At 38.6% G+C, this 18,098-nt stretch overlaps 1 protein-coding gene across 3 annotated transcripts in view; it reads left to right on the top strand.

Moving 5' to 3' along the window:
• The window catches only part of LOC141500548 (long-chain-fatty-acid--CoA ligase ACSBG2-like), a 52,525-nt gene extending 35,300 nt beyond the window's left edge, over positions 1-17,225 (top strand). For 2 of the 3 annotated variants that reach the window (XM_074203779.1, XM_074203778.1), the window contains 2 exons: positions 4,668-4,844; positions 17,003-17,225. In XM_074203779.1, coding sequence (XP_074059880.1) covers positions 4,668-4,844; positions 17,003-17,194 — 369 coding nt within the window. In that variant the 3' untranslated portion in view covers positions 17,195-17,225. Of the gene's footprint in view, positions 1-4,667; positions 4,845-7,538; positions 7,635-17,002 lie in introns of all 3 variants that reach the window. The other variant, XR_012471959.1, reaches the window with a different exon arrangement.
• Positions 17,226-18,098: the final 873 nt, after the last annotated feature.

The raw sequence follows: 18,098 nt of genomic DNA, 5'->3' as shown, positions 1-18,098 counted from the left end.
CAAAATGGTTGGATCAATTCACAATTCTAATAATTATACTCACTTCTCTTCTCTGACAGTGCCATTACCCTGGTCTAGGTCCTCATCACTTCATGTCTGGACTATTGCATCACTTTGCCAAATGGTCTTCTTGCCACAAGCCTCTCCCCACTCTAGTCTATCCTCCACTCAACTCTGTCAAATTTTTCTTCCTAAATCATATCATACTCTATCCCTTACTCATTAAACTTCAGTGGCTCCCTATTATACCCATAATCAAATATAAAATTCTCTATCTGACATTTGAAACCTGATCTGTGGCCCCCAGTTTCCTATTCTACTTTACTTCCCCTCCCACACTCTTAAGATCCAGTGATTCTTGCCTCCTTGCTGTGAGCATTTTCTCTGACTATTCAGAATGCCTGGAATCCTTTCCTTCCTCATCTCAGTCTTCTAGCTACCCTCAAGTCTCAGATAAAATCCCACCTTCCACAGGAAGTTTTTCCTGATCCCTTAATGGGAGTGCCTTCTCAGTTGATTATTTCCATTTTATCCTCTATAGAGCATGTTTGTACAAAGTTATTTGAATGTTGTTCCTCCCATGAGATTTTGAGTTCCTGGAGAGCAGGGATTGTCTTTTTTTTGTTAAGGTTTTTGTAAGGCAAATAGGGTTAAGTGGCTTGCCCAAAGCCACACAGCTAGGTAATTATTAAGTGTCTGAGACTGGATTTGAACCCAGGTACTCCTGACTCCAGGGTCGGTGCTTTATCCACTGTGCCACCTAGCTGCCCTAGGGATTGTCTTTTGCCTTTCTTTACATCCCCAGTGTTCTCACAGTGCTAAGAACAAAATAAGTACTTAATAAATGTTTATTGATGATTGACCTTCTGATTGACTCCTTCCACTATCTCCCAACACTCTCAGTGGGGTTTCCTCCCTCTATGAAATGTTCAGTCCAGGGAAAAATGTCCCATTCTATCTAAGCAGATCAGAGAAATTATGGAAGGCAGGGCATGCCATATTGTGAAAGAGTACTGGCCTTAGGAATGTTGCTAATTAGTCTCAAGCAGAGGGAACATATAAGTGTTGGCCAAGCATAAGCTCTATAAGGTTGCCAACATATGATGGAGCAGGAAATGCCTAAAAACCTCCAGTGATGGAGAACTCTCTCTGTGGCAATTTCACTTAAACCTCCCAAGGTTGCTCTTCCCTCACTTTCTCAGAGGAGAACCATGCCTCATATTTTACAGAAAAAAAATTTGAGACCATACTCTGTGAACTCCATCTTCTCCCTCATCATCTATCACTCAGAAGCCTTCTGCCACTCTTTCCTCCTTCACCTGTATTAAAAGCTAAATCTTTTACTTTTTCAAGCAATGCCATTTCTTCCCATCTCCTTCAACAGATTCCCTCTTTTGTCACTTATTTGTCACTTCCCTCTTTCACTTATTTTCTTTTTTCTTTTTCTTTTTGCAAGGCTGTGGGGTTAAGTGATTTGCCTAAGGTCACACAGCTAGGTAATTATTAAATGTCTAAAGCTAGATTTGAACTCAGGTCCTCCTGACTCCAGGGCTAGTTCTCGATACAATGTGCCACCTAACTCCTTCTCTTTCACTTGTTTTCAACCTTTCCCTGACCATTGGTTCTTTCCCTTCTACTATAAATATGCTTGTGTCCTTCCTATCCTGAAAAAATTGCTTGTTCTTTTCATGCCCATTATCATTCTATATTTCTTCTGTCCTTTGTAGCTAAATTCCTCAAGAAGCTGTTTATGATAATGCCTCTGCTTTCTCTTCTCTTCCTCTACTTAACTCCTTACAATCCAGCTCCTGAGCTTATCATTCCATTCAAACCACTCTTTCCAAAATTACGGATGATCTCTTCGTTGTCAAATCCTTGAGGCCAAAGCCTTTCCTGAATCATCATTTTCCTTGACCTCTCTGTAGCCTTGGACCCTATAGATCACTCTCTCCTTCTAAATCATATCATACCCCATCCCTTATTCATTAAGCTTCAATGGCTCCCTATTATCCCCAAGATCAAAGATAAAATTCTCTGTTTGGCATTGGAAACCTGATCTGCAGCCCCCCAACTTCCTATTCTACTTCCCTTCCCAAGGATTCTCTTCTGGTTCTCCTCCTTCCTATCTGACAACTCCTTCTCTGTCTCCTTTGTTCAATTCTTTTCCAGATCACAGCTCTTCTCCCGCTAAAATGCTTCCTTTGGTGATCTCATCAACTCCCATAGATTTAATTACTGTTTTTATGCTGATGACTCTCAAATATACTTATCCTGCCTCAAATTCTTTACTAATCTCCAATCTCATATTTCTACCTACCTTTGACACATCTTGAACTGAATATTCAATAAACATCTTAAACTCAATATATCCAAAAAGTAACTCATCTCTTCTCCTAAACTCCCCCCCTTCTCAACTCCAAGCTCTTTTCTTATATCATCCTTCCTATTTCTTGGGCTCATAACTCAGGAGTCATTTTGAATTTCTCACTATCTCTCATCCACTATAATCAATCTGTTGCCAACACCTATTGATTTCACCTTCACAACATCTCTCAAAGACTTTTCCTTCTGTCCTCTGGCACTACCATCATTCTGGTAAAGTCTTCATCACCTCACATCTGGACTATTTTAAAAGCCTACCTCAAGTCTCTCTTCACTCCAATCCATCCTCCAGTCAACAAAGTGATTTTCCTGCAGCACAAGTCCAACCATGTCACCATCTTATCCCATTTAATAAACTCCATTACTTCCTATTGCTTTTAGGAGCAAATTTAAAAAAAATACTCTTTGATATACATGCTCTTCATAACTTAGTCCTCTCCAGCTTTCCAGTCTTCCTACTCTTTATTACTCCACACATAGTTTTTGATCTAGTTACACTGGCTTCCTGGCTGTTCTCTTCCCCAGACATTCCATTTCTCCATCAAAGGCATTTTTTTCTGACTGCCTCCACTCTGACTACTGTCTTCCCTGGCTTCCTTTAAGATCCAACTAAAATCCTGCTTTCTACAGGAAGTCTTCCCAAACCCCAGTTAATTCCAATGTTTTCCCTCAGTTAATTATCTCCTTTTTATCCAGCACATAACTTTCTTTGTATATATTTGTTTACATGTTGTCTCCCTTGATAGACTATAAACTATTTGAGGGCAGGGGTGGTCTTTTGCCTCTTTTTGTACCCCCCAGATCTTAGAACAATGTATGGTAATAATAGGCACTTAACAAATGTTGGTTGATTAAATGATCCAGAGGCAATCTGTTCTACTCTATATGTTGGGATATTTATTCCAAATGGCTAGCCAAAATCTGTCTCTTTGCATTGGTCAATCATCAATTCATCTAAAAGTATTTATGAAGTGTCCACTTTGTACCAGACACTATGGTAAACTTTGGGCATACTAAAGAAAAATTAAAATAGTCCCTACCCTAAAAAAAGCTCAGTAATGATGATGGAAGACACAGGAAGACAACCAGGTCCATACAAGATCTCTATAGCAGATAGATGGGAGGTATTTCTTGGAAGGGAAGACTAGCAGTGGGAATTGGGAGAACTCAGAAGGGCTTCCGGCTACAATGGAAGAAGCCATAGCTAATAGACAGAGGTCAGGAAGTTAGAGAATTCTAATAAGAGGAGATAGACCTGACTTTTGGGTACTTTCCTGGGAGATGGGATGTGTGGTAGACAAGTGGGGGGGATAGAAGATGTATGAATGGGAATCAAATGTCAGAATAGAAATGTAAGTCCAGGTTACAAAGGACTCAATGGGAGATGTAGCTATAGTTAGTAACAGAACTAGGATTCAAACCTAGACTGTTAACCACTACTCTGTTGCCTCTGGGTAAGCTGTTTCTTTGATAATCAATATTCTGAGGACAAAATTGAGTCTTATATTGTGTATAGATATGCTTTAGGCCCTGGATGCCCAGGAACTCAAATAGATTGGGCTGGCATGCATATTATGATGATGATAATAATAATAATAATTATAATAATTATAAATAGTATTTATATAATGCCTACCTACTCTGTGTTAATATTATCCCATTTGACCATTACACTCATGACTTAGGTACTATAATTATTCCCATTTTACAATTTAGAAACTGAAACAAACATTGGTTAAGTGACATACCCAGGGCCCCTCAGTTAGTGTCTGAAGTGGGAATTGGATTCCAACCTTCTTGACTCCAGGACCAAGGTTCTTTCCATGGTACCACCTATATGAATGGGAATATTATGGGAAAATGTTTTAGCTACCAGATTGGTCCAGGAGTTCTTAATCTGGTGTCTTTAACTTCAAAGGGGCCCATTAACTTGGATGGGGGAAAAATGATTGCTTTCTTTTCACTAACTATTAACCATAATTTAGCATTAAAAGTATTCTTCTAAGAAGAGGGATATAGTCTTCCAAGATTGCCAAGAGAGGTCCAGGACCCCTTAAAGGTTAAGAACCTCTGATCTAATTCAATCTCCTCATTTTACCAATGGGTAAAAGAAAGCCGTGGCCACTCCCCAGTTGTCCAAGGTCGAATGACTCCTAGTCACTAGAAGTAGCTAGAATCCTCAGTGGAGAAAGGGTTGGGTCTGGAGTCAGGAAAAACTGAATTCAAGTGTGGCTCTGAGTCTATGATTGCACTTAATCAATGCTAGGAGTTCTCTTGTGTTTCAGATCACGTGGACCGTGAGAGCTGTGCTTCAAAGCCTTCCTTTCACTCATCCCCCTGATAATCCAGAGATCTTGGTGAGCTACCTCCCCCTGTTCTTGATTCCTGCTCAGATATTTGAAGTCTGGCTCCCTATTTCCATTGCGGCGTCTGTCTTCATTGCTGAACCTGAAGCCATGAAGGTATGTGCCCTGTAGGTAAGAGCAAGATTTACACTTCTATAGGCAAAAGCACCAGATGAGACCAGCCTAAGGAAGCCTTTCCTAAACCCTGATGTCTATTGTTATAGCAAATATCTCACAATGGGATGATGGGTGCTAGAGGATCGATAATCACATATATCCCATGGTGTAAGCCACTGTACCTGTAAAGACTATGTTTGTTGTCCAATCTCTGCAGACAATATGGGGGAATTCTCATGGGACTGCAGGTCAAAGAAGGTACTAAAACACTCTGAACTCACTGCTGTGTGAGTTTCTGTTCCTTTCTCCCTTCCCCTCCCCGACATTAACGTTGGGGGAACCTTGTATCTGGGGATGGACATTCAGCTTATCTGGAGAGAAAATGAAAAAAATGAATTTGCAATCAGTTAATCTAGTTTTTAATCCTGTTTCTGTCACTTACTATTGGGATGACTTTGGCCAAACCCCTTCTACTTTGAGGATTTCATCTTCTTTCATCTGTTAAATGAAAGTATGGGATTTAGTGGCACAATCCAGCTAAAATAAATATAGTTTAGTAGAAATCACTTCATCTTGAATCAACAGACCTGGGGTCAAGTTTCACCTTTGATGTTTTCTTTGTAGAAAATAGTTTCCTGACCTGTAAAATTAAGAGGGAGAAGGACAGAGTGGAATTTAGCTGGATTAAGTGACCTCTGCTTTTAAGCTCTTGTTTCTCCAAATGCCTAATGGACATTGGGATGAATGCTCCATCAATATCTTAAACTCATTATCTCCAAAACTGAATTCATCTTATTTGTTCCTAAATCTTCCCTTCTTCCTAAATTCCATGTTACTTCTAAGAGTGCCACTGTCCTTCCCATCACCCAGAATCACAACCTCTGTGTCAACCCCCTCTATCCAAACTGTTACCAGAATTTACTGATTGGACCCTTCCTCTTCTTCCTTCTAAAGTCCTTTCTTCTTTGTTTTCCTTCATGAGCAAAAACAGTTTGTGACCCTTTAGTGATTAGGAGTGAGGTTGGAGGAAAGTGTAAACACCATATGGGCAGCCACTCTGGGAAGGTTCATAGAAGATGAACTGGTTAACAATTTTTGAGCATATTTTCATACTGAGCTGAGACTTCTGAATGAGGAAAACTCATGGTGCAATCATTATTATGGCCAGTTATGTCATAAGTGCCTCCAAGGAGAGGGTATAATGGAAAAAGTCTTGGGTTGGAGTTGGGTAGTGGTGGCAGAAGATTTGGATTCTAGTTCTGTTTTGTTATTGATTAATTGAGTGGCTAGAAGCAGCTCATTTTGCTTTGATAACCTGTTTTCCCATCTATAAAATGAGAGATTTGGACCTACTTTTCTCCAAGACATGTCCTTGCTTTGACATCCTGTTTTTAAGATGTCTTTCAACTCTAACATTCCTTGTCCTAAGATTTTTTCAATTCTATCATTCTATGTTCTAAGCCATTCCCTTCTGACACGTTTTACACATATATTAATATATATATGTATATGTATATGTATATATAAATATATAAATCTGGAAAGTTGGACATGGGAATGGTCTTAGAACATAGAAAATTGGGGGTCAGTAGGAACTTAGGTCTTATTCTATACAATGGAATAAAACAAACTTTTATTTAGTACCTAAATATATTACTGCCCCAGGGGTCAAGAAAAATAGAGAGCTGAGGTAAAATAATGTCCCTAATCTACATGGAAGTCAGCATCAAGTAGGAAAAATAAAATACCAAAACAGACAGCTACAACTACATAAAAATTACATGTGGTAAATGCAACAGAAAATTTCAAAAGAAAGTTCTATATGGGGAAAGTTATTACTGACTAAAGGGAAGGGAAGTGGACTTCAGGAGATCCTCCCCATGGTGGAGGTAGGGAGGTAGCATTTGAACTGGAATTTCAAATAAAGGTAGGAATCCAACAGCTAAAGAGGACAAGGGAAAAATCTGAGGTATGAGAAACATTGCTGGGTCAAGGGGTATGATCAGTTTTATTGCTCTTTGGGAACAGTTCCATATTGCACTCCAGAATGGTTGAATTCATTCACAAATCCACCAACAATGCATTAATGTCCCATACATGAGGTTTGAGCAAAAGCATGGAGATGGGAGAATGCAGGAAATATTCAGGAGAGAGTTCTCCAGGTTGAAACACTACTTGAAATTAATAAATTGCAGCTATTTGTGATAATAAAATAATAATATGATTTGTGATAATAAAATTTTCAAGGATGTGCCCCAAACATTAGCCCAAATAAAAATCTAAATATATAAAGTCAGAGTTGAGAAAAAAACCTTAGCTTCTTTGATCTAGCTTGATCCCTTTCTTTTTTTAATTGATATTCTATTTAATTTTTCCAATTACATGTAATAAAAGTTTTTCAACATTCATCCACATGCATATTTATAAATTACCAAATTTTCTTCCACCCTTCCTTCCTAATCCCCTCTCCTCAGGGGCAAGCAGTCTAGTGAACATTCCTGTTTATATATTAGTAATTTTCTGTATGAGGAATTAGGACCAAGGGAAAAGGAAGAAAACCATGAGATAGGATAGGAAAGCATAAGAGAAATTTTTAAAAAGATAACAGTGTTCATTCAGATTTTGTAGGGTTTTTTGTTTTGTTTTGTTTGTGTTTTTTCTTTGTCTGGATATGGATAGCATTATTCTTAACAGGTCTCCCAGGATTGTCCTAGCTCTGAGCTGTGTCCATCATAGTTGATCAATTCACAATGTTGCTGTTAATGCTTCCTTCCTTCAACATCAGTTCCTGTAAGTCTTTCCATGTTTCTCTATGGTCTGACCATTCATGGTTTCTAGGACTCCATAACATTCATATACCATAATTTGTTTAGTCATTCCCCAATTGATGAGCCTCCCCTCAATTTCCAATTCTTTGCCACTACAAAAAGAGCTGCTATAAATATTTTGGAACATGTGGGACTTTTGCCAATTTTTATGATTTCCTCTGGATATAGGCCCACTATTGGTATTGCTGGGTCAAGGGGTATGATCAGTTTTATTGCCCTTTGGGAATAGTTCCATATTGCTCTCCAGAATGGTTGGATTCATTCACAAATCCACCAACAATGCATTAATGTCCCATTCCTCCCACAACCTCTCCAACATTGATCATTTTCCATTTTTGTCATCTTAGACACTCTGATAAGTTTTGTGGGTATCTCATAGTTATTTTAATTTGTATTTCTCTAATAAGTAATGATTTTGAGCATTTTTTCATATGATTATATATATAGCTTTAATTCCTTCACTTGAAAACTGCCTGTTTATATCCTTTGACCATTTATCAATTGGGGAATGACTTTTAAACTTTATGAATTTGATTCAATTCTCTAAATATTTTAGAAATGAGACCTTTATCAGAACCCCTAGCTGTAAAAATTGTTTCTCAGCTTTCTGTTTTCCTTCTAATCTTGGCAGCATTGGTTTTTTTTTTTTTTAGATTTTTTTTTCAAGGCAATGGGGGTAAGTGGCTTGCCCAAGGCCACACAGCTAGGTAATTATCAAGTGTCTGAGACCAGATTTGAACTCAGGTACTCCTGACTCCAGGGTCAGTGCTCTATCCACTGCACCACCTAGCCACCCCAGCAGCATTGGTTTTATTAGTACAAAAACTTTAATTTAATTTAGTCAAAATCATCCCTTTTGCAATTTATAATGTACTCTATTTCTTGTCTGGTCATTAATTTCTCCCCTTTTTGTAGATCTGAGAGAGTATTTCTTGTTCTGTTAATTGATCTATGGTATAGCCCTTTATGTCTATAACTCTGTACCCATTTTGACATTATTTTGGTATATGGTATGAGATGTGAGTCTGTGCCTAGGCTTTGTCATACTATTTTCCAGTTTTCTCAACAATTTTTGTCAGATAGAGAGTTCTTATCCCAAAAGCTAATGTTTTGGGGTTTGTTAAACAGGAGATTACAGTAATCATTTATTACTGTTTCTTTTGTACCTGCTCTAATCTGCTGACCAATTACTCTATTTCTTAACCAGTACCAGGAAGTTTTGATGACTGATGCTTTATAATATAGTTTTAGATCTAGTAGAGCTAGGCCACTTTCCTTTACTTTTTTTTTTTATCAGTTCCCTTCATATTCTTGAACTTTGGTTGCTCCATTTGAATTTTGTTTCTATTTTTCTAGCTCAGTAAAATAGCTATTTGGTAGTTTGGTATGGCATTGAATAAGTAATTTAATTTGGATAGAATTATCATTTTTATTTTATTAGCTCTACCTAACCATGAGCAATTGACATTTTTCCAGTTGTTTAGATTTGACTATGTGAAAAGTATTTTGCAATTGTATTCATACAGTTTCTGAGTTTCTGAGTAGATTTCTAAGTATTTTATGTTCCCTGCAGTTACTTTAAATGTACTTGCTCTTTCTATCTCTTGCCCCTAGCTAGGCTTTGCTGTTCATATATAGAAATATTGATGATTTATGTGGGTTTATTTTATATCCTGATTCTTTGCTGAATTTGTTGTTTCAAAACAATTGCTAAAGCTAATATTTCTAATACAATATTGAATAGCATTGGTGACAATGGGCATCCTTGTTTCACCCCTGATCTTATTGGAAATGCCCCTAGTTTATCCCAATATATAATAATATTTGTCAATTTTTTAGATAGATACTGCTTATTATTTTACAGAAAACTCCATTTATTCCTATACACTCTACTGTTTTTAGTAGGAATGAATGTTGTATTTATCTTTCCATATTCCTTTATTACATGTAATTTTTATTGCATTTTGATCTGAAAATACGTATTTATTATTTCTGCCTTTCTGCATTTGATTGTAAAGTTTTTTTGCCCTAGTACATGGTCAGATTTTGTATAGGTGCCATGTACTGCAGAGAAAAAGATATATTCTTTTCTATTCCATACAGTTTTCTCCGGAGGTCTATCATATCTAAGTTTTCTAAGATCTTATTCCCCTTCTTAACTTCCTTCTTGTTTATTTTGGTTAGAAATATCTGGTTAGATTTATTTAATTCTGAGAGGAAGGTTGAGGTTTTGCTTTCTATGTCTATGTCTCCTTGTAATTTATTGAGCTTCTCCTCTAAGAATTTGGATACTATATATAGGCGCATATATGTTTAATAATAATACAATTTCATTTTCTATAATGACTTTTTCTATGATGACTTTTTCTAAGAAGATGTACTTTCCTTAGGGGTGACTAGGTGGCAAAATGGATAGAGCACCAGCCCTGGAGTCAGGATTACCTGAGTTCAAATCTGGTCTCAGACACTTAATAGTTACTTAGCTGAATGGCCTTATGCAAGCCATTTAACCCCATTGCCTTGCAAAAAAAAAAAAAAAACCCTTAAAAAATGTACTTTCCTTCCTTATCCCTTTTAATGAGATCTATTTTTGATTTTGCTTTGTCTGAAATCAGGACCTCTACCCTTGAATTTTTTACTTCTACAGAAGCATAATATATTTTATTCCAGTCTTACCTTTATCCCATGTGTATCTTTCTGATCTACATGTTTCTTGTAGACAACATACTGAAGGATTATGGTTTTTAATCCACTCTGTTATCTGCTTCCATTTTATGGAAGTTTAGGTTACTAATTTTTTATTTCCCTCCATGTTATTGTTTCCCTTTTGTGCTTTTCTCTCTTTCCTTCTTATTCCTCCTCACCAAAGTTTTGCTCCCTTTCCCCTTCAACTTTTCTTTTAAGCTTTAACTTTAAATTCTTTCTCCTTTACTTTGCCTTCCCTTTTATCAGTCTCTTCTTCCCTTTTCTTTCCCTCTCCCCTCTACTTCCCTGTAGGGTAGGATAGATTTTTAAACTCAATTGGAGATGTATTTTATTCCCTCTCTAGACCAAATCCATTGAGTAGGATTTACTCAGTATTCATACCCTCCTTTCTTTCCCTTTGTGCCTCTTTATCTGATGTTATTTATCCACTAATGCCTAGTCTTCTCCTAATATAGTCCTTCTGTTTATATTTTTATTATTTTAACTCTGTCTTGTATTTACATCCCCTTTGTCAAAATATACCCTTTTTATCTGACCTGTTCTCAAAGACTGATTGATTGATTGCTTGATTGCTTGATAAACAGCATGGCCTCATAGTCATTAAGTACCCTCCCCTTTTCTAGATTATTAAAAATACCTTCTCAAGAGTCATGAATCACATCATATTATAATCATTTTATACTTTACTCTCTTTTCAAGTACCCTCTATGAGTCAAAGCATCATGCAAAGCCAAATCATTTCATGAACCATTTATATCCCTATCTCCCAAGCATATACCTTCCAACTGTAGCTAAAGCATCAAGCAAAGCAAATCTCTTCATGATGTTTTCATGTTCAGTCCTTCTAAGAATACTCTCTCCCTCCATCCCTAAAGTACTCTAACCATAGCCCTACAGCCTTCCCCAACCAAAGTATCAGGGACACTCTCCTACTGATCTTTAGCACCCCAACCATGGTTCTAAAACCTTCCTTAGAGTATGGATAAAGATAAGATCACTTCCTAATCTCTTTATGTCCTATCCTTGTAAGTACTCTCCCACTCTCCTCTAAGTATCTAGTAAAGTCACTTATTATTTAATTATGTATAAAACCTCTAAGTACTCTAGGTACTGGGACACCCTAAAAAACACTCTCTTAAGAACTTTAGCATTGATTGTAAGGTATGGGAGACACTGGCGCAAGGACCACCCAGCATGAGGTGCTCTCATTAGAGAAAGTGCTGAATTCTGTGAGTTAAGCAGAATTATAATAGTTCAAAAGACATGTGAGATATATAAGTTTAGTATAAACACCCTAGGTGCCCAACCTGTGGAGAGCATTCTGAGCTCATATTGGTCTAATCAGTCACAGTTAGAACCACTGTAATTTGTCTCAAACATAGTGATGTCATTTTGGTCTTCTTTGATAATGAAGGACAAGAACCAATCATACTCATATCCTCTAAGTACAATTTCTTCAATTATATTCAACCCTTTCTCTATTTTAATAGAAATAATTTTTTTAAATTTTTTTATTTTAAATTTATTTTTTATTCTCATTTTGTACAAATGTTTTTCTTTACATTAATAAAATATACTTGTTTACAAGTAAACAAAATACCCCTCCCCCCATGAATATAGATAGACTTGCTTGGGCAAAAAAGTAAAGGGGGAGAAAAAATTAAAATTAAAAAAATAATAGTAATAATTATAGGTATGGCCAGGTGGTGCAATGGACGAAGCACCAGCCCTGGTGCCACGAGCACCCGAGTCCATATCCAGCCCCGTAAACTCAATAATCACCCAGCCATGTGACATGCAAGCCACCCAATCCCCACTGCCCTGCAAAAACCAAAAAGAAGAAAAAAAAAGACCCAAAATAAAATAAAATAGTAATAATAGTAGGGGTGGTGGGGGTGGCAGACAGAGCATTGGCCCTTGAGCCAGGAGCACTGGGTCTGAATCCGGCCCCAGACACCCAATGATCACCCTGCTATGTGGCCCCAGGCAGGCCACCCAGCCCCACTTGCCCTGCACCCTCCCCCAAATAATAATAACAAAAAATGTGTTTCAGTCTTTGTTCCAACATCATCAACTCTGTCGTGAGTGGATCACATTCTTTATGATAAGTCCATCACAAAAGTTACTTCCATATTTTTCCAACGTTTCCATTGCTGATCGCAACTCCCTCCTTTCTTATTTCTCCACTACCATGTACTATATTTTCTCTCTCCTTTCACTCTGACTCTGCTGTAGGGTTGCTGAGTGGCGCAGCAGACAGATCCCTGGTCCTGGGGCCAAGAAGCCCTGAGCCCCCATACCACCCCTTAGGCCCAGAATCCACCTGGCCCTATGGTCCTGGGCAGGCCATCCAATCCCAGCCCCTTGCAAGAAGTAAAAAAAGAAAATGTGTTATATCTGACCACTGTCCCCCCATGGTCCATCCTCTCCTCCTTTATTCACATCCCCACCCCTTCCCCCTGCTCCCCCCCTCCTTCTTACTCCAGTTGTCTATACCCCATTGAGTATATTTACTGTTTCCTCTCCTAGCCATCTCTGATGAGAGCAAAGGTTCCCTCATTGCCCCTTGCCTCCCCCCTTCCATATCATTGAAATAGCTCATTGTAATAAAAAAAAATCTTATTATGTGAAATAGCTTGGACTATTCCCCCTCTCCTTTTTCTTTCTCCCATTCCATTTCCTTTTTTTCTTATTGACTATATTTTTACACCATATTTTATCTTCAAATTCAGCTTTCTCCTGTGCTTCAACTATAAAAGCTCCCTCTACCTGCTCTATTAACTGAGAAGGTTCATATGAATATTATCAGTATCATTTTTCTATACATGCAGTTCATCCTCATTAAGTCCCTTCTATTTCCCCCCCTCTCCTCCAATCTCCATGCTTCACCTGAGTCCTGTATCTGAAGATCAAACCTTCTGTTCAGCTCTGGCCATTCCAAAAGGAACCTTTGAAATTCCCCTGGTTCATTGAAAATCCATCTTTTTTCCTGGAAGAGGACATTCAGCCTTGCTGGGTAGTTCATTCTTGGCTGCATTCTAAGCTCTTTTGCCTTCTGGTATATTGTATTCCAAGCCCTACAAGCTTCCAACGTAGCTGCTGCTAAGTCCTGTGTGATCCTGACTGCAGCTCCACGATATTTGAATTGTGTCCTTCTGGCTGCTTGTAATATTTTCTCTTTAACTTGGAAGTTCTGGAACTTGGCTATAATATTCCTGGTGGTTGGTTTTTTGGGATCTCTTTCTCGGGGGGATCAGTGGATTCTCTCCATTTCTACTTTGTCCTCTGCTTCTAGAATATCAGGGCAATTTTCCTGTAGTAATTCTTTGAAAATGATGTCAAGGCTCTTTTCCTGATCATGACTTTCAGGTATTCCAATAATTTTCAAATTATCTTTCCTAAGTCTGTTTTCCATATCAGTTGTTTTTTCAATGAGATATTTCACATTTTCTTCTAATTTTTCATTTTTTTGGTTTTGAAGTATTGATTCCTGATTTCTGTTAAATTCATCAATCTCCCTGAATTCTATTCTTTGTCTGAAGGATTTATTCTCCTCAGAGAGTTTTCTTATCTCTTTTTCCATCTGGCCAATTTTGCTTTTTAAAGCATTCTTCTCCTCAATAACTTTTTGAACTGTTTTATCCATTTGACCTAAGCTGTTTTTTAAGCATGCTATTTTCTTCAGCATTTTTTTGGATTCCCTTGACTAAGCTGCTGACTTCATTTTCATGTTTTTCCTGCATCTCTCTCCTTTCTTTTCCCAGTTTTGCTTCTAACTCCCTCATTTGATTTTCAAAGTCTTTTTTGAGCTCTATCATAGCCTGAGCCCAATTTCTGTTTTTCTTGGAGTCTTTAGATGCAGGAGCTTGTGGTTCCTCATCTTCAGACTGAGTATTTTGACCTTCCTGGGCTCATTTGCAAAATATTTCTCAATAGTCTTCCTTTTGTTTCTCTGCTTGCTCATTTTCCCAGCCTAAGCCTGTTTTTGGGGGGTGTTTCCTGAGTTTTTGGGACACCCCCACAAGGGTCTCAGTGTGTGAGGCTCTGTCCTCCCTCCTGGTCTGTGAATGACCATAAGCACCCCCCTCTGCCAGGGGGCTGAGGTGGGGGGGGGGCCCTGCTGTTCTATGGGGGGCCCTAGACTGCAATCAGGATCTGAATGTGGTCAGAGCTCCAGAGTCCTGTTCCAGGGGCAGAGGACAGAGCTCTGCAGTCTCTCTTCACTCCCCTCCCTCAGCTCAATGGGCTCATGCCCTGGGGGCTCCTGCTTACTGGCTCCACCTGCTTCTGTTTCCGGGTCTAGGCTGCTGAAAGACCAGGCTGCTGGCTGTGTGCCCTGAGGTCTGGGCTCCACGTGCTCGCTTTGGCAGAGGTCTCCCGCTGCTCCCCCACTTTGTGCCGGTGCTCCCCGGGGTGCAGCTCAGGAGACTCCCCCGCTGCTGGGAGCCACGGCTCCCAGCACCCTGGGGCTGCCTCCCAGAGGCTGAAGTTCTTTGACTCTGGCGGGCCGCCGAGCCTTTCTGCTCTTTTCCAGGTTACCTTGAGTAGGAGAACTGCCTCACTGGGTCCCTTTGTGGGTTCTGTCTCTCGAAAGTTTAGTTAGAGTCCTTAGTTTATGAGTTTTTATCAGAGAGCTCCTAAGACTCGATCCCTTCATGTCGCCATCTTGGCTCCGCCCCTAGAAATACAATTCTTAACTAACATTTCTTTTCTTCCCCCCCTTTCTATTTATCTTTTTATGCATCTCAAGTCCTGTTTTCAAAGATAGAATTCTCTGTTTGGTTCTGGTCTTTTTAATCAGGAAATTTTGAAAGTCCTCTATTTTGTTGATCATCCATCTTTTCCCTTGACAGAATATCCTAAATTTGGCAGGGTAGTAAATTCTTGGTTGCAATCCAAGGTCCTTTGCCCTCTGAGGTGTCATATTCCAGGTCCTCTGAACCTTTAATGTTGAAGCTAAGTCCTATGTAATTCTGATTGTATACCCTTTGCATTTAAATTACTTCTTTTTGGCTCCTTGTAGTATTTTCTCCTTTATTTGAGAATTCTGAAATTTGGTTATGAAAGTTCTTGGAATTTTTATACTGGGGTCTCTTTCTGGGGGTACTTTTAAGGTTCTTTTGTCTTCTTGATCTAGTATATTTGGACAGTTTTCTCTGATAATTTCCTGAAAGATATTTTCCATGCTCCTTTTTTGATCCAAGATTTCTGGAAGAACACTTATTTGTAAATTATCTCTCCAGGTCATTTGTTTTTCCTAAAAGGTACTTTGCATTTTCTTCATTTTTTTCAGCCTTGTGATTTTGTTTGATGAAATCTTGGTGTCTCATAGATTTATTAGTTTCTATTTGTCCAATTCTAATTTTTAGGGTTTTATTTTCTTCAGTTGGTTTTTGTATTTCCTTTTCCAGTTGGTTAATTTTACTTTTTACTGAGCTGCATTCCCTTTCTAGTTGGCTGATTTAAGTTTTAGATGTATTGTATTCTTTTCCAGTTGGTCAATTTTTATTTTGTGAAGTTTCATTCTTTTTCTAGTTGTATATTTTTACTTTTAAAGAAGTTGATTTCTTTGATCAATTTTTCATAATTTTCCTGTAAGGCTCTCATTTCTTTTTTCCCATTTTTCTTCTTCCTTTCTTCTTTGGTTTATAAATTCTTTTTTTAAGTGCTTCAATGAAGTTTTGGATTTGAATCCAATTCATAGACTTCTTTTTTTTCTTCTTTCTTGTTTGGTTTTTAAATTCTTTTTTAAGCTCTTCTATGAGGTTTTGGATTTGAGTTCAACTCATAGACTCCTTTGAGACTTCCCATATAGGTATTTTGTCACTGCTTTCTTCTTCTGAGGTGGCATTTTTATCATTTTTATCTGCATAGTAGCTTTCTATGATTAGCACTCTTAGTTATTTTGCTCATTTTCATTGCTGAAATCTGCTCCAGGGATATAGGGAATATAGACCCAAACTTTTTGTGCTGGGGTTGGGGTCTGATCCCTCTTGTCACTGGCCAAGATGTTGCCTATGTAGCCCAGGTACTGCCTATGCAGCCCAGGTACTGCCTATGCAGAGGTTTGTTTCCTCCTTTATGTGCTGGCTCTGACTATGTGGTGGTTTGTTCCCAACCCAGTCCTATCTTTTGCCCCAGTGTTCCCAAGGTTCAGAGTTCAGATTCTATCTGGAGTTAGGACCAACCCTAGTTGCTGGGATGTGTGCTTTTGTCTATCTGCTGGGACCTGGACTGCACTATGGCTAAAAGCCTCCAGCAGACTTTCCTGTTCTCCTGCCTAGCTGGGCAGACCTTCACTAAAGATCCTCCACAATGTCTACAGTTGAAAACTTGTTTCGATCTTTCTTTTTCTGGTGGAATCTGTCACTTTATTATCTATGTACAGGCTTCATTTAATGTTATTTAGGGGGAAGCATGCTAGCTTCATGCTGTCACCTTGGCTCTACCCTGAAGTGTTACCTCTTTCTTTTGAGAGTAAAATCGAGGCCTAGAATGGATTAAGAACTTGTCCATGGTTATAAAGTAAGTCAAGCCTGAGACTACTTGAGGCCATCTGACTCCCAGTCTAGGAAGTTTTCATGACCCCTTGCTGATGGCTTGACTTTAACTTCATCATGACAGGTTCAGGAATCTCTGTTAAAAATACTGCGGCAAGTGAGACCTACTTCTTTCTGTGGAATCCCTGAAGTCTGGCAAGGGTTACAGGAGAAACTGAACACGGACCAGATGGCATCCACTATACTTAAGAGGAATATATTTATTTGGGCCAAGAAAGTGGGATTAAGAAGAAGCTTGAATCCGGATGCTGAGTGAGTAAGAAATCCTTCCTTCACTTTTTCCTCTCATGTTTTTATTTTTTCAACATTCAGTCCACAAACTTTTATCAAGTACCTAACAATATAGAGAGCATTGTATAAACAAGGACACTTGTGTAAACTAGTCTGTGTCGCCAGCTGTGGTTTACCTTGGTTAATATACAAAGCTCACAGGCATCTCAAATTTAGCAGATCCAAAATGGAACTCCTTCTAAAGGTTTGAGTCTGCTTAAGTTCACCATCATCCTTGCAGTCACCCAGATTTCCAATTTTATTTCATTTATTTCTATTCTTCTCCCACCATCATCCCTCCTCACCTGTCTAATCAAATGGCAAGTTCTAGCTATCTCTTTCATTCATCCTCTTCCTTTCACTCACATGACTATCTAGTTAAGTCAGTTTATCTGGTATGGCCTATTAAAGGGAGGGAAGGAGGGAAAAGGAAGGAAAGAAGGAAGGAAGGAAGGAAGGAAGGAAGGAAGGAAGGAAGGAAAGAAGGTAGCAAGGAAGGGAAAAAAGGAAAAGGAGGGAGGGGAAAGAGGGAGTGAGGGAAAGGTGAGGAAGGGAAAAGAGTAGTAGGGAGAGAAGGGAAAGAGGGAGGAAGGAAACACTTATTAAGCTTAGAATTGAAGCTAAAAGGGGTGACTAGGTGGCACAGTGGATAGAGCACCGCCCTGGAGTCAGGAGGACCTGAGTTCAAATCCGGCCTCAGACACTTAATAATTACCTAGCTGTGTGACCTTGGGCAAGTCACTTAACCCCATTGCCTTGCAAAAACCTAAAAAAAAAGAGAGAATTGAAGCTAAATGCAAATCAATGTATGATACATTTAAAGAAAATGAGTAAAGACTGATACTGATACTGATAAAAGAAAGACACAAGAACATAATAATGATCTCATA

Source organism: Macrotis lagotis, chromosome X, assembly GCF_037893015.1.
Source record: "Macrotis lagotis isolate mMagLag1 chromosome X, bilby.v1.9.chrom.fasta, whole genome shotgun sequence".
NCBI lineage: Eukaryota > Metazoa > Chordata > Mammalia > Peramelemorphia > Peramelidae > Macrotis > Macrotis lagotis.
Note: the sequence above shows the minus strand (reverse complement) of the source record. Positions and strands in the feature narration are given on the sequence as shown.